The sequence below is a fragment of the Drosophila mojavensis genome, unplaced genomic scaffold, assembly GCF_018153725.1.
Source record: "Drosophila mojavensis isolate 15081-1352.22 unplaced genomic scaffold, ASM1815372v1 contig_36, whole genome shotgun sequence".
NCBI lineage: Eukaryota > Metazoa > Arthropoda > Insecta > Diptera > Drosophilidae > Drosophila > Drosophila mojavensis.
In genome coordinates, this window is record NW_025318858.1 from 8,990,867 (window position 1) to 9,006,568 (window position 15,702).

The window sequence follows — 15,702 nt, forward strand, 5'->3', positions numbered from 1 at the left end:
GCACAGACCGAACCCAGGCGGACGCAAATACGTGAAAAATCTACTGAAACTGGCATGCTTTTGGCTACGAACTGTATAAAGCTTAAATAAATAACTGTTTTAGATTCGCTGAACACTTTTTGCACATAAGGTATGAGTTGGAATGCATAATGAAGGCTAATTTTAATAAACGTAGATGATCATTAAAAAATCTATATAATAGAATAAAATTAAGTTTCTATATAAAAGACTATTTTTCCAATGGTGTGTATTGGTCAAACGCAACTATTCTATAAAATTCTATATTTTTTGGTGTATTTCATAGTTTTTTACATTTCACACATTTTCCGAGCTTTACTAGTATATGCAGCAAGCCTATAGCTACAAATGCAGCATAGTTTAGAGTATTAACCAAGTGTAAAATTTCCTACAGGGCATACAAACACATTCGCACAAAGGTCGCGCCCGCGGCCGCCGCGCACGCTGGGTCCCTTAATGTTGTGGTGTGTGTCGCTTTATATGCACACTATTCAAAAGGGTATTTCCGATAAGTAACTTAGTTTGTACAACATAGGAACAGGCATATTTGACATGATATAGCTAATCTTAAAACTATGTCTATGTTCCATTCATCGATGTATAGATCTAGTAGATACTGTAATAAACATATTGATATGACTTGTACTATCCATCGTTTTTTCGTCTATATAAAATTGAAACTACACCTGATCTTCTCCAGAAAGAATCCTCTATACATTTTTGTATGCAGGATAGAAATCTTTCCGTTGCTCAATAGATTGATTTTCGTATTACTTATTTCTCTTTTTAAGATTTCGTAAAAAATCATTATTTATATAAGTATTACCTGAATTAGATCCCTTTATCAATTAGTCGCTATAGGTTTAATTCTTTCGTTCTAGATCTTGTTATTCCAATACAGACTCTTAGGGTATAGAATCTTCTGGTCAACTCAGTTAAGTGTCTGTCTTGTTTAAGCTTTTTCCCATTGCTGTGAGTTGGGTGTGTAGCCGTGTAGCTGTCTAACACGCCATGTCCATGTGGTGCTGCTGCTGTTGCTGTTGCTGGTGTTGGTGTTGGTGTTGGCGTGTGTCGTCTGAAACGTTACTGCTGTTTGGATTGCTGTTGTTGTTGTTGCTGCTGTTGGTGGGTTGGTTAGTTGTTGCTGTCGTTGTAATAGGCATTCCAACGCTGCTTTAGCTGCTGGCTGCCTTTGAACATTGGCATGGCTTTTTAGCCGCAATGCCGCGTCGGTTGGCAGGCAACGTTTGCTGCTGGGTATTCTGGGTCTGGCACGTCCGCTCATTCATCCCGAAAACCCCCCGCCTTGACGGTCTGGCTGGGTTACATGAGAAAACTTTGAAACTGAAGACATGGCGGGGCTTGAGGCACGAACCGTTCGGACACACGGACAGCTAGGGACGGACAGGCCGTTGTTGCCGTTGGGCATAAATGGATGGCCGACTGGCTGCTCGTCCGGCCCGGCTGGCCTCGTCGACCCCCGTTCGAAACTCTATCCCCCAAACAGCCAGCACGAGTGGCGGTGGCAATGTCTGATTGTTAGTTGGATTTGGGCAGCAGAAGCAGTAGAAGCAGAAGGACAGCCGCCAGTTGAGACCGGGGCAAAGCCCGTCGAAACAGTCGGGAGTTGGGACCACGTTGCCACTTGCCAGCTATAGAGAAATTGTCATAGGAATCATCATCGGCTTCGTTAGATGTGGCCTCAGTGGTAATTGTGGGACATTTTGTTGCCACCATTTTGTGCACACACTCACACACAAACACATACGCACGCACAGACACACAAACACACACAGACACTCACTCAAACACAATGACTGCGTCTGATTGCGCGTCACGGCAGCTCGGGGCACTGGCTCCGGAGATAAACGTTGAAAGCAGGGGTCGTCGCCAGCGGGCAGGTGGCTTATGGTTGGGAAGTTTTCTGATTGGGCAACGGGATTGTGGGGGGTTTTGGGGAGAGGGGCTTTTATGTATGCGTAACTTTTTATGCACGCGTCGACCTCCCAGCCAGCTGGCGAACGAGCGCCTGTCACAGGTGCTATGGCCTGTGTTACGGTTTTTGGGGCCTGGGGTCTGCGGGTCGGTGGGTCTGTGGGTTGTTCGTAATAGCTAAAGAATTACATACTCACACTAAATTGGCTGAAACAGGAAGCGTAGTCGTTGCTTCATTAAGCAGAATTTCAGATGACGCTAGACAATGGGCGTGTTAAAAGCAGCACAAGCCAGCCAGCCAACTCACTGACTGAGGTTTCGACCAGGTGCTTCGTAACAGTGGGCCGGCCACATTTTTTGTTGTTGTCTGAAATTTAAATTAAAGTACATGCTCATTGTGTGAGTGTGTGTGTGTGTGAGGTAGATATTTGAGCCGGCCATTATTAATGGCTTATAAATTTGACATTTTCTACAACCAGTGAACTTTTTATATAGCTCTGAGCAATGCAGCCAACTTAACAAGTCTGGTGCATTCATACAGCAGCTTACTTAACAAGTCTGATCTATTCTTAGTACAGTATACATATGGAATGATCCATGCATATCATTACATAATGAATGGAAAACCTAGATCAACATCGTTAATAGGAAATGAAATTTGAGGACTAATCCAGAAGATAAATGCTTAAAAGTCATATATGATTTATAAATAATTAAGTTTTTTAGAGGTGATAGACCAAAGGCAGAATCAACAATTTGCTCAAACCGATCCTTAACCATGTGATCATAGAAGGGCTAGGAAAATTATAAATCCATTATTACTAAGCCTACTATTCCTACCTACTTATAAAAACTAAATACAGTAGAATCCGAAATAGAATATAGCGACACTCAAGGGACCGTCGTTATACCCGGAAGGCGCTATAACCGTATAAGTTTGCTCATAAAAGTTTGTCTGCGGATCAGAATTATCGTCGCTAGACCCGTACAGAAGAGTCGGTTTAACCGGTTTAACAAGTTTTCACCACTTGAAATTAATTCTAATTACTATAAGCTCACTTGGCCCACTCTTCCTCTAGCTAAACCAATAACCTAAACCTAAACCCCACACAGGTTTTGATATATTCCACTGTATGCGTATCTACTATCATGTTAGGTCTTTAATGCCACATGATCTTGTAATGTGGCAAAAAAGAAGAGAAGAGGAGAGAAGCAAGGGGCTTACATATGCGTGCTTAAACGTTTTACAGCCGTGCGAAGTTGGCTGCGATTATTTGTTACGCTGGCCCCGCTAAGTGGCAGCGTTGTGTTGGGTTGCTAGCTGGTGGTAGGTGGCAACGTCGTAACTTACAAATTGCCTGCATACGCAAGGTGCAAACTAAAGAAATGGGGAAAAAAAAAACAACGCGAACGAAACCATAAAATACTTAATAGCAAGTGCGGTCAGTCGCACCTGCAGCAGGTCTTAGTTGTTTTTGCTTATGTCTCACACACACATACACTCACATACACACACGCACACAGAGACCTAATGCGGCTACATGCTGTTGCGCCTTTTGTGTTGGGGCCAACACAAAATATTTCAACAAGCATCAATGTGGCAGGTCACGCTTATCGAACCAGCGAACGCGAGTTGTAAGCTGCTTCGCGCCTTCTTAAATGCGGCTTAAAAGTTCGAGCTGTCCGGGTTAAACGGATTTCTAGTTTTTCACATTTTATTATACTCTAGCAAAGAGTATTATAAATGGAGCAACTATTGGGCTTGCTAGTCTATCTCTGTCTATTTCATGTTATCAGTAATAATAGACAGATTTTCAAATAGATTCCTTTAATAGAAGTAATTAAAGGAATATCCAACAAATTCTCTTTCTTCAAAATGTAGAATATGATTCCTATAGAAATATGTATATGTATATCTATTGTAATATACCACTTGGTTCCATTAACATTCTCTGCTTAGTAACCGCATTAAAATATGCAAGAGTATTTGCGCTTCGGCCCACCAAACCCTTTCTTGTTGTTTATTTTATTTTCAAATGCCGCTGGCATGCGGCAAAGTTCTATGAGCTGAACTTGTGGTTTAGTGGGGGAGGGGAGAGGGGGACCGTGGTTTAGGTTGATTGTTGCCTTGCGAAACAGAGGCGCGCTGCTGGCGCATCCAAGTCATTTAAGGACAGAGGATCACAAATAAACACTGAAAAGCTGGTGTATGTATTATATATATCTAGCTATATACATATATAGGCAACCCTTTGCATGCTTTTTAGGGACGCAGTTTACACAGCAAGAGGCCTCTGGCATATGATTTGCGAGCCTTTTTCTCCGGTTGCTTGAGCCCAGTTTGTCTGGGCGGCAGTCAATTTGATTGTGGTGTTGGTCGGTTTGGCATGTGCAGAAAAAGTGTTGCCTACTTAAATGGGCAGCGGCTAAGGCTGTTTGAAACTAGAAAACTGCTTATGCGCAGCCATTTTCAAATTTAAAATGTAAGGCAAACGAAATAGGAAAAAAACAGCTCATAATATACAGTTGCCTAGTCTTAAGTGTCTGTAATTGTTCTTTCTGTCGCTGTGGTTGCTGTTACTCTTGTTGTTTTGTATTAGCGCAGCCGACGGTAAAACTTTCAACACCCGCCCAACCACACAGACGAGCTGTTTGGACGCCCACCTACCATCTTCAGCCGCTTTCCCCCTCCCACACTTTCTCACACTCTCGACCCGAAATCCCAAAACGAACAAGCGACACGCGCCCTAGCGCCAGGGCTTGCCACAGCAGAGGCACAGAGCATGTCGACGACAGACGACGCTGCCAGGGCCAACATTAGCATTGAAGTGTGCAAACGACGCCACCCACAGACACACAAATAAAAACACACACATACACATATACATATACACTCAGTCATACTGAGCAGGGCAGTCAGCCATGCCGCGTCGTCGCCATGCCGCGCCATGCCACGCCATGCAGCAGTTGGAGCACTCACGCAAATTTCAATTTTTTTCACACCAATGGCTCTTGCTTGCCCTCTGCCTTTGCCACATTGCGGTTGTGTGTCTAGCCGACAAATTTGTCAAAAGTGTTTTTCATTTGATTGCTCAAAATGGCATCCTGCAAAAATAAATTAAATTATCTTTCGTATATTTTACTTTACTTATCCATATTAATCGATATGATTTGAGATATCTGCGTTTGGCTGCGAAGACTTTACTCTTGCCGTCCAAAATTATATAATTCTCTTCTATTCGATTATTTGGGTTATTGTTTTACGATTTGGTTTTATTTGCGGGTTGTGCTTGCCGCCATGCTGCATGTTTTCGAAGCACGCGCCAGGACACAACCGCACACAGGCATATATATAACGACACGACCTGCAAATACATACACACACAAACACACACACTTACTCAAACGAGGCAAGGCACACATACACATACAAACAGACTCAGGCACACAAACGTATTGTACGTGCTTTTACTCACACCGTGTGGCGCACTTCCTTTGATTTAGTCATTTTTCTCTCTTTAGCCGACAACCAACAAGCCATGTGGCTGGCTCCTCTGTCTGTGCTTGTGCCAGTGCCAGTGCCAGGGACCGCACGTCGCTAGTTGCCAGCCACCAGTCACCAGCCGGCAGCCGCCCAGTTGGCAGTGTGCGCACACTTCCGATGATTTCGGTTGGCGTGTGGAGCAGGTTGCCCCAAACGTCCTGGGCTGTTATTTTTTTGCTGTTTGATTTTCATTTCTGTTTTGCCACCAATACCTTTTTGGCCACTTTTGTTATTGTTGCTTTTTTTGGCTGCCGTTGAAGTATTACTTTGCAACTGCCACGTTGCGGTTGCGCGCGCTCATTTCACAACTGTCCATAACTTTTTATGCATTCTCTTTTGCATACCTTTCGATTGATTCGCATTGCACAGCTGTCAATATCGATTAATTTGCTTCACTAATAATGGTAAGCAATGTTATCGAACCGATCAGTAGCGATACTTTTACCAAGCGATAATCAGCATCGATGACTGATGTAGCTAAGCAGCGTACATGCCGTTGTCGCCTAGGCCGCACATGCGACTCATAAAAACTGAATACCCAAGTTGCATGCACAAACATACACACACACACATGCACGCATAAATATATAGCACACTTGGGGGGGTTTGGGGACTTGGTGTGAGAAGACAAGCCGTGCGGCAACATCAGCGACAGCGACAGCTTTGTTGCTGCTGTGGCTTAGTGTGGGGTCCGGCCTGGGACTTGGTGTGGCTATAAACGATTTATGTGTATGCTTGTGAAGGCCAAGCGCCACATGATTTCGACCCCGAGCCGCCCCCTGCCCCTCCCACAATCAACGGCGGCATTCAAGTCATCGTTCAGTTCAGTTCAGTAATTTTACAGACTGCGCCATCAGCTGCCAACGCACAGAAGGCAAAAATGGAGGTCTGACTGGCTGCCATTCGCCTCTAAGTGCCATGTGGGCGAACAGAGACACACACACACATTTGTGTGTGAGTGTGTTTGTGTGGGTAAGTATAAGTGTGTTTCTGTGCGAGAGTGTACTTTACAGTTGTCGATTGCATCTGTAAAAGTGCATGTCGCTGACGGCTGACAGTTCGACAGAAGACGAGCGTCTAGACCAAACAGCAAGCGGGCGATGCTAATTAACAATTTAGCTTAGACGAAACGCTGTCGGCAATGCGCAACAATAAAAGCAAATCAAGTAAAAATATACAATGCGAAACAGCGCCACATTCTTGCCTTCTCGCATATGTAGCAATGGTTACAACATAAAAATATAGCATACTTTATAGGGCGACAGACTTTGGTATAAATTAAATGAGAATATGAGATCTCCGCACAAGATCACTCCTGTAATATTTAATTTTTATAAATAAAAATGTTAATAATATACCTTATGTAACATTAATAATAAAAATAATATTAATAAAAATAAAATATTGGAGTAAAAACAAAGAAAATTAAATTATTAAATAACTAAAATAAAGTAAATAATAGATATCATATATAAAAACCCATCTACTTAAAGAACATCTATCTCATATATAATAGCTTCACACTAGAAAAGCTTCTACTAAATGATATAAATATAAATGCAGATGGTAACGCATAGATCAATCTAGGAGATATAAAAGTATATCTGCAATTTGTTCCTTTTGTCAACGAACGCTCACGCTGTCGCTGTCGCTGTGATAGCTGTCCAAAGCAACGCCATCCTTTTGCCCACATCGATGTCGTATTTATCTAATAGTCCCTGCAGCTGCTGCTCCTGCTGCCGTTGCTGCTGCTGCTGTCACAATGGTCTACGTCTGGCGTTGATGCCCCATGCTACAGGAATTGCTGTCGCCTGGCTTATTATTTGCCACGACTGCTGCGGCGCTAAAGTTTCGCCTCGTTGGTGTTATGATTTCAATGTGGGCAGCCGAACGGCACGACGACCCTCGACCCCTCGACCCACGACTCTCCGACCCCAAGCCCACAATCGCAACCGTCATCGTCAGCATCTCCATAGACACACACATACATAGATATTCACACAGATGTGAACACCCACACCAGCCCGCAGGCCACAACCATAGCTAACTCCAGCTAGCTGGCTGGCTGGCTGGCTGGCTCACTGGCCTGACGGCATTTGCGCAGAACACCCAATAGACAATATTTCAAGCAGTTAGAGAGAAGCTGCATAGCATATAAATATGAACTAATTCAGCCATTAATTATCTAAACATCCAATAAGCATTATTATATGAAACTTTAACTTTATACCTTTAACATAAACAAAAAAAATAAAACTTATTGGCAGCTGTTAAATCATACCACTAACCAAATAATCTAATCTCTTATATCAGATTTCTAAGAGATTCATGTTAGCATTGAGCAGCTGTTAAATATTACATTTTCCACATTTCCAATCTATGACCATAATTGTTATGTTAACAGAATCTGTACAGATCCAATCAGAATAGCGGCAGCTATCGTCGAAAACTTTAGTTTGTCCTGTTAAACATACATATGTATTTCACATTGAATATGTAAATAATTATATAGATAATGTGTCAATTATTATATTGAGATTGTATAATCATGTATATATATGTATATATATAATATATGATATTAAAAATATTTTTTTATTCACATTATTTTTATTCTGAAGCATTATTAAAATGTTTGTTGGCATATTCTATTTGTGCCTAAACGAATTGATTTGTACGCCACTGTGTGCATGTGTGTGTGTGTGCATGAGGGTTTGTCAGAATGCGAGTGTGTGTATGTGTGTGTGAGGGGCGCGCGTACGTGCGAACTTTCAGTGCTCGCCAAAGCCAGACATGGTCACGCCGTCTGTCCGACTGTCGGTGGCGGCACGTCGACTGGCTGACATTTGCCGCATTTGCCAACGCCCAACCGCCCACAACTGGCAACATGCCGCCGTCGTCGTCGTTAAAGCTTTGCTGCCGTTGTACGAGTATGGCTGTGTGTGTGTGGCAACCATTACCACAACCACCATTAACGTGCCAGGCAGTCAGCCAGGCGTTGCTGTTGCCGCCGTTGCCACTGTTGTTGCTGTTGTTGCTTTAGCGTGTTCTTGTTTTTATTGTTGGTTGACTCCAATCTGCTTTGGTTGCTGCGCCACACGACGCTCGCACTGCCAACGGCGCTGGCTATGGCGATGGCAATGGCGATGGCCTGGCTGTGGCGAGCGTCAGGCCAAGCCATTCAGTCGGCAAATTTTGTACGAACGATGCGCACGCGGCGGGCGTCATAAGCAACGGCGTCGGCGACGGGCCAAGTAAAAACGAAAAGTCGAAGTACCTTTCTACCGTTACGCTTACCGTTAGCTTCTGTGTACTGTATACTCGACGCTGTTTCGAGGCGCGAGCTCTGTGCAGTTCGTTTCGGATTTTAGTGCTCGGTTAACGCTCGGCCAGTGTGGACGTCTTTTGTCGCGTGCTACAGATATACATTAACGGAATTTTTGTCCCATCTATATATTTGAACGTCTCACAGTCGACGAAAAAATACGTAATTTTTGTGCGCTGCTTGTGTTAAGCTTAACGGCAAAACCCACAAAATAAGATCAACTTAGTTACTGCAATTGAATTATTGAAAGTTTGCGCGTGTGAGGAATTCATTAAGAGTTCGGCAAAAATGACAAAATGACAGCAAAACGTGATAAGGATTACAACAAAAATAAATCAACAGCGGGTAAACATATTTTTGAAGTTCCTCATTTACGTTTGAATACTGAGAATAATGTTTACGGAGTTTAAAATGTTCGAATTACATTCAGAAAAAGTTGTTAAAAATAAATATAAAATATTAAGATAAATAAAAATAAAATGCTTATACAATTTTTTAAAAATTAAGATCTGATTTAAAGCTGCTCAAGAATGTGTTCAAAATGTTAGCCTTTGAGAAAAATATACGCATTTTCGGATTTGCATTTAATATTAAAGAAGTGAAGAGCCTAAATATCTTAATATCATAAAGTATTGCATACTGAAATATAAAATGAAGGGGCATACTTTTAGTCTAGCATAAAAATATAAAGTTGAAAGATTTGATTTTTTTCAAAATAAAATTCAGAAATTGAAGAGATTTACTAAAAAAACCAAAATAAAAACAACTTAGGTATTATTTTCAATAATTTCGTTATCCTTCAATTTAATTTTATGTGTATATTATATATAGATAAAATTTTTTCATGCAAAACAACACAAATCTGTTCATATTTGTTGATCGGTTTTTAGTTATTTTAAAAATTTATATTACAGCTTTAGTAAAATGAAATGTCTATACAAATTTTAAAATCAAAAATTAAATTTATATAATTTTTTTAAATATTTATATTTATTTATAATTTTATTTTTATTTATAAAAAAAAGGAGGCCCTACGGAAATTCGATTTGTATAAGCTAAACAAATTTTCGTACTTTAAACAAAGTATTTAATGAGTTCGCATAAAAAAACAACTAATCCTAAATAAAATATTGAAAAAGGCTTACCGCAAAAATTTTTTTTTACTTTGACGTAGGCCTCGGATTCTCCGCCTCCAGTTCAACCAATGGCAGCGGCATCAAATCGATCGGTCTGGTGAGCTCCTCACAAAATGTAACCTCGTCGCAGGACATTAGCAAACGTACGAATAAACCACTCATGGAAAAGCGTCGACGTGCCCGCATCAATCAGAGCCTGGCCATATTGAAGGCCCTCATCTTGGAGTCCACCAAGCATCAAAATGCCAAGAATGGTGATGGCCAGGCCAAGCATACTAAATTGGAGAAGGCAGACATATTGGAGCTTACGGTTCGCCATTTTCAGCGGCACCGCAATCTCGATGATCCAGGTAGGTGTGAATACTAGCCACTACTTTTGGCCATGGTTTAAACTTTTGCCTTCGCCCGCCAGCAGCTGTGAACAAATACCGCGCCGGCTATACGGACTGTGCTCGAGAGGTGGCCCGCTATTTGGCCACGCCGGAACCGCCACCCATGGGCAATATGCCAACGCTGGCGGAGCCGGGCTCCAAGGCGCGTCTATTGCGACATTTGGATCAATGCATAGCCGAGATCGATGTCGAGATATGCCCGCACTCAGCGACCGCCGCATTCACGGAGAGTCCCAATAGCAGCAGCACATGCTTTGACATTAAGAAGACGCCGGCACAGCCAGGGGAGGAGCATTCGCTGGATTACAGCAGCCAGGACTCGAATCCCTTGGACTACAGCAAAGGTCTAAAGCTGGGCGAGAATCCCATGCTAGGTGATCAGCGTGCAACGCAGCAGGATGAGAACAACAATCGGGGCCAACAGGCGCCGCCAGTGCAGACGCAGCTGCCAACACAGCTGCCAATGCAACAGCAGCAGCAGCAACAATTGCAGCTGCAGCAACAACAACAACAGCAACAGCAGCAGCAGCAACAACAGTCGCCGCCAAGCGGCACAGTCATTGAGCTGGGCTACGAGCAGGACGTCAATAAGGTTGTCTGTGCCAACGTGCTGGAGCAGTACAAGCAACAGCTCAAGGCCCACACTCAGGTGGAGGGCAGCGCTGCTGCACCGAATGGTGTTCTGGTGCTGCCGCCGCATTATGTGCAGCTCGCAGCTGCCCTTGGGTTGAGTGCCCAGCCCATGGTGGATCCCATTGCCACGCGTACGGACTTCGAGCGCCTGATTGAGCTGCAGCGCATGCAACCGCATCTGGCTGGCAAATTGAGTCCGAATTTCGCGGGCAGCTTGGAGGCGGCACATGTGGCGGCCGCTGCAGCTGCCGCCTATGCCAACAGCATGGCCAACAACACAAATGTGGCGGCGGCAGCGGCTGCCACGGCCATGCTAAGCGAACGACCCGCCTCGGTGGCGTCCTCCTCGGCCGCCGCTTCGGTGAGCTCTGGTGTCTCTGACCTAAAGTCGGCGCCGGCCACACAGCAATCGTCGCCACGCTCTGAGAGCGGCATCGGCTCCAATGAGAACGAAACCCTCGACGCCAGTCCACAGACAAGCAGCGCTGCGAGGCAGGCGCTGCGCATGCGACAGGAGGAAGAGTATCGGGCACAACAGGTGGGCGCCGTCGGCGCTGGCGGTGGCGTTGCCGCTGGCCAGCAGGTCGTCGATGAGAGCATGTGGCGGCCCTGGTAGACTACAGCGGCCTTGTGTACAGATTCGATTGATTTAGGTTTTACTAAGCATATAGATGTGTATATAAATATCGGGGCTATTGCTTTCGGAATTTCTTGTCTATGGAAAACTTAGGCTGAGAACGAACATATTTGTGCATATTCTTTTCTTTTTTTTTTTTTTTTTTTAATTTTGTGTATTTCTAAGAATTTATACTCTATAGCAACACGAATTACACTCCATCTTCTGAAAATCTGTACCTACCTACTGAATATATATTATATATTGAAATTCTAAGAATTTCGACTCTATATAATATAGGGTACTGTACAAATTTTAATTTTATTTTTTAAGATGTTTAATATTAAAATTTAACATTTTTAAGTCCTTTGTCTATATGTTTTCTTAGACAAGTTAAGTACAAACTAAGTACAAACCGTAGTCAAAATTTCCCTCTGCAGCCCCGATAAATATATATATTATAATAAATATATATTTAAATGTATATGTATGTAGACTGCGCAAATTTGTTGCTTTGTTATGTTATACGACGTTTTCTTTTTGCTCCCAACAACTTTTAAATATGAGATCCGCATATCTAAAAGAAAACTTTTTCCCTTTTATTGTTAAGCTCCTCCTGCTCGTATATACATATGTAAATTCTAGCACGAGATGCGAATTTCTAAATGCATTTTTCACGTGTGCCAATGCTAAAAAAAGACTCATATGTAGTAGACAAAATCCAAAAAGAAAAGAAAAGAAAATCGAGAAAAAAATACCCGATCGTAATTGTAAAACTCCAAAAATAATTATATTTTGTTTTAAAATCTTGCGTAAAATGTATCAAATACTGAAATTAAAGAAAGAACTACAATAATGTTAAAACTAGAATTAAAACAGTGTTTTATTTAAAATTATAAACGATGCAACGACCTTTGGAGACATGAAACTAATATACCTTTCTGACATGCATACTATTGAAACATTCGTCGTTCATCAATAAAATATGACATTAGAGCTATGATAGATCGAGGGATTGTAAGATCTGTCGAACGTTGTTATACATATGAACTCTATATATATTTATTATTTTAGAAAGGTACACCATTGAATATATGTATATATAAATATATATATACATAAATATATATATATATATATATATATGTATGTATGTATATAGATTTGTGCATTTCAAAAAACATAATTCAATAAATAGAATATATATAATAATATAAATATGCATAAATATACATATATGTATATATAGATATGCTAAAAACGATTAAAAATATTGCAATGAACTTACGAAGAGGGAGTAAACTATTTGGATTTCATGGTAGTTAAGGATTTGCGCGGCGCTGATTGTCTCTGACGCGCCAGGAATGTCTGACCCGAACCCATTAATAAAGCTAATTTTGATTCTACAGCATCGCGATGAGCATTAACGCCCAGTCTATAATAGGCGCTAGTCATTAGCTGCTCCTCCATGGTGCTCATTTTGGTTTTCGACTCCTCCTCAATGACATCGATGCTCTTCTCCAAAATGTTTGCCTCCAAACCTAAAAAATAGGTAGAGAAATATTATAAATAGTTAAATATATTTCTATATAAACAAACCACTAGCTATTCGCGGATCAATAGTCTTGATCACTTCCTTCGCCTTCTCAACGCATTTGCGATACTTGACTTCATAGGCCATCAATTCCTGCTCCCGCGTACTCAAAGTTGATTCCAGCTGCGTTATTTTGCACTGCATTGCGGAGTTTTGGGTGCTTGATTCCTCGATTTGCAGGGCTACAAATAGACAATGAAAACTTTTTAATAATACATTTACAATATATATCCTTTTGTACACTTACTCTTTTGTTCGTTCAGTTCCATTAGCTGCTTGATCTGTTTGCTCAATTCATTTCTGTGGTGTTAAGAGTAAGAAATTTAGTTTATAGCTTATTCAGTTGTTTGATTGTATTACTCACTCTTTTAATATGGGATCGTCACTTTGCGAGGCATGCGTTAGAGAGAGTATGCGCTCATTGGCTGCCTTTATTTGCTCACGCAAATGCTCGCAACGTTTGTTGGCATCATCCAGCAGTTGCTATTAAGGAAATTAATGTTCTCAATTAGAAATGATAGTATAAATACTTTCTATGAAGCTAAAAGACTATGACAAACTTAAGTGTATCATCAGAAATAATATTACCAATCCCCTGGTCAGCTTCACTAGGGTCTTATACAGGTTCTCTCTTTGTCCTTCAATATGGTTCTTATACTCTTCTACAATTTCATTCTCCACCTTACAGTTCCCCTGTCCTACTCACCGCCAAAGCTGTTTGACCGCCTTGACCCTCACGCAATGCCTTGTTCTCCGCCTCCAGACGTTGGATTTTGTCCACCATAGCCGCTGGCTGTAGCTCTCGTGACACTGTGTTGCCCGTCAAGCTTCCCGAGTTTGTGGAGAGCTGTCCACACTTTAACTCATCGAACGCCTCTCGCAAATTATCCCGCTCTTTGAGCAAACTATCCTTCTCACGTTGCAGTGCCAATGCTTTGCTCTCCAAGTTCTTGTTGTCGAACTCGAGCTTGACATTTTTGCTGCTCTCATTGTCGAGTTTGGTGTGCAGGTCTTGGATCTCTTTCTTGAAGAGCTCAATCTGACCCTTTGTGTTCGCATAGCGTTTGGCATCCTCTTCGAATTGAGCATTCTGCTGAACATAGTCGGCGCTGCGCTCCTCAAGCATTTTCACATGCTTCTTCAAATCGTTGTACTCCTCGAGCTTCTTCTTGTAGGTCTCCAGTTGAGCCTCGCATACCTTAAGCTTTTCCGTGGACTCACGCAGCACGTCCACCTCGTCTTTGAGGGAGGTCAGCTCTGCGGTGGTTTTCTATAAGTAAATTGAATTAGATATCAAATATATTTAACATAGATTTAAGCCTATTCCACCATTAGCTCATCAATGCGCTGCTGCATATGCAGTATGTCCGCCTCCTGCTGCTGTGCCTTGATTTTCAAGTCTTCACGCGCGCCCTCCGACTGCAGCAGTTCTTCTTTGACCAACTCCAATTGACGTCTAAATGAAAGTGGTGATAATTGAAAAAGTTTTACTTTTATATACATATATAAATTTTTATCAACATCAATGTTGTGCAACGTCACCTCAGCTCATTATAGCGCACGGAGCCCGCCTGTATGGGACCTAAGGAAACGCCATCATCCCCAATTGTATTGAGCTCCAGGCGTGCAAATTCCTGTTGAATCTTTTGCAGCTCCTGCTGTAAATTATTTTTCTCGTCAATCAGGAGCAGCATTTTCTTTTCAGTTTCGAAACACTTTTGGGCCATGGCATCACGTTCCTCCTGTGCCTTAGTATTGCCTTCGAGCATGTTGCTCAAAGAGTTGCGCGACATGGAGCTAACCACACCGCCCCCTTCGACGCTCTGACGTGTCGATGACTCGAGATCTTGCAGTGCTCGCATTATATTCGCCTGCAGCTCCTCCTCAAGGCACATTATCTCGCATATGTACGACTGTTTCTTGGCACAGTTGACGGCACAGCCCAGCACTAGCTGAAGCAGGCGCTCCAATTCTGTTAGATCACACTTCTCTGCTATGGCCTGCACATCCGGCTTGGCGAAGTCTGGCTGCAGGGTGTAATTCAAGACATCACTATAGTATTCATAGACGCCCTCGACAACCTTTTTAAGATTGCTCATACGTAGACGCCAATTGCTGCCAACTGCGCTCGATTTGATTTTCGAAAGCCACGAATTGGTGAATGATTCAGGTGCAAATTGATTCAGAGCCTGAGCTAATGCAACGCCGTCGGACAGCTCCTCGGCATTTGCATGCGGTGCATTTAGATTGAGTGTTTTGAACCACTCCAATAGACTGTAATACATTCCGTTCTGTGCAGACATCGTGTACAATGAACAATTATGATTAAAATGTAACAGAAATTAGAAATTTTTCACAGAAAAAATAACACAGCTGTTGCTGCGTAAACAAAACAGCTGCACTGACGATAGCGGTGACAAAAATACCGATATACTATCGTGAAGCCGATAAGTGTATGTTGCATTTAACAGCGGGACTCCCGTACTTGATTTAATATCGTTTTCAGGTT

At 42.3% G+C, this 15,702-nt stretch overlaps 2 protein-coding genes across 3 annotated transcripts; one reads left to right on the forward strand and one right to left on the reverse strand.

The window, feature by feature from the left end:
- Positions 1-8,827: 8,827 nt before the first annotated feature.
- On the forward strand, positions 8,828-12,466 carry LOC6576384 (headcase protein). Of its 2 annotated transcripts, none has more exons than XM_032729200.2 (3): positions 8,828-9,167; positions 9,997-10,308; positions 10,371-12,466. In XM_032729200.2, the coding sequence occupies exons 1-3, from the start codon at positions 9,119-9,121 to the stop codon at positions 11,597-11,599; spliced, it is 1,590 nt and encodes a 529-aa protein (XP_032585091.1). In that variant the 5' UTR covers positions 8,828-9,118; the 3' UTR covers positions 11,600-12,466. The 2 variants fall into 2 exon arrangements, with proteins under 2 accessions (XP_032585091.1, XP_002002375.1); XM_002002339.4 differs by having other exon boundaries at positions 8,829-9,167; positions 10,374-12,466.
- A 354-nt stretch (positions 12,467-12,820) lies between these two features.
- On the reverse strand, positions 12,821-15,614 carry LOC6576385 (protein hook). Its single transcript, XM_002002340.4, has 7 exons — positions 14,736-15,614; positions 14,523-14,649; positions 13,900-14,463; positions 13,558-13,676; positions 13,441-13,493; positions 13,199-13,375; positions 12,821-13,140 (listed from the first exon to the last, which is right to left on the reverse strand). Exons 1-7 carry the CDS (start codon positions 15,494-15,496, stop codon positions 12,902-12,904), a joined length of 2,040 nt encoding a protein of 679 aa, XP_002002376.1. The 5' UTR covers positions 15,497-15,614; the 3' UTR covers positions 12,821-12,901.
- Between the last annotated feature and the right edge of the window lie 88 nt (positions 15,615-15,702).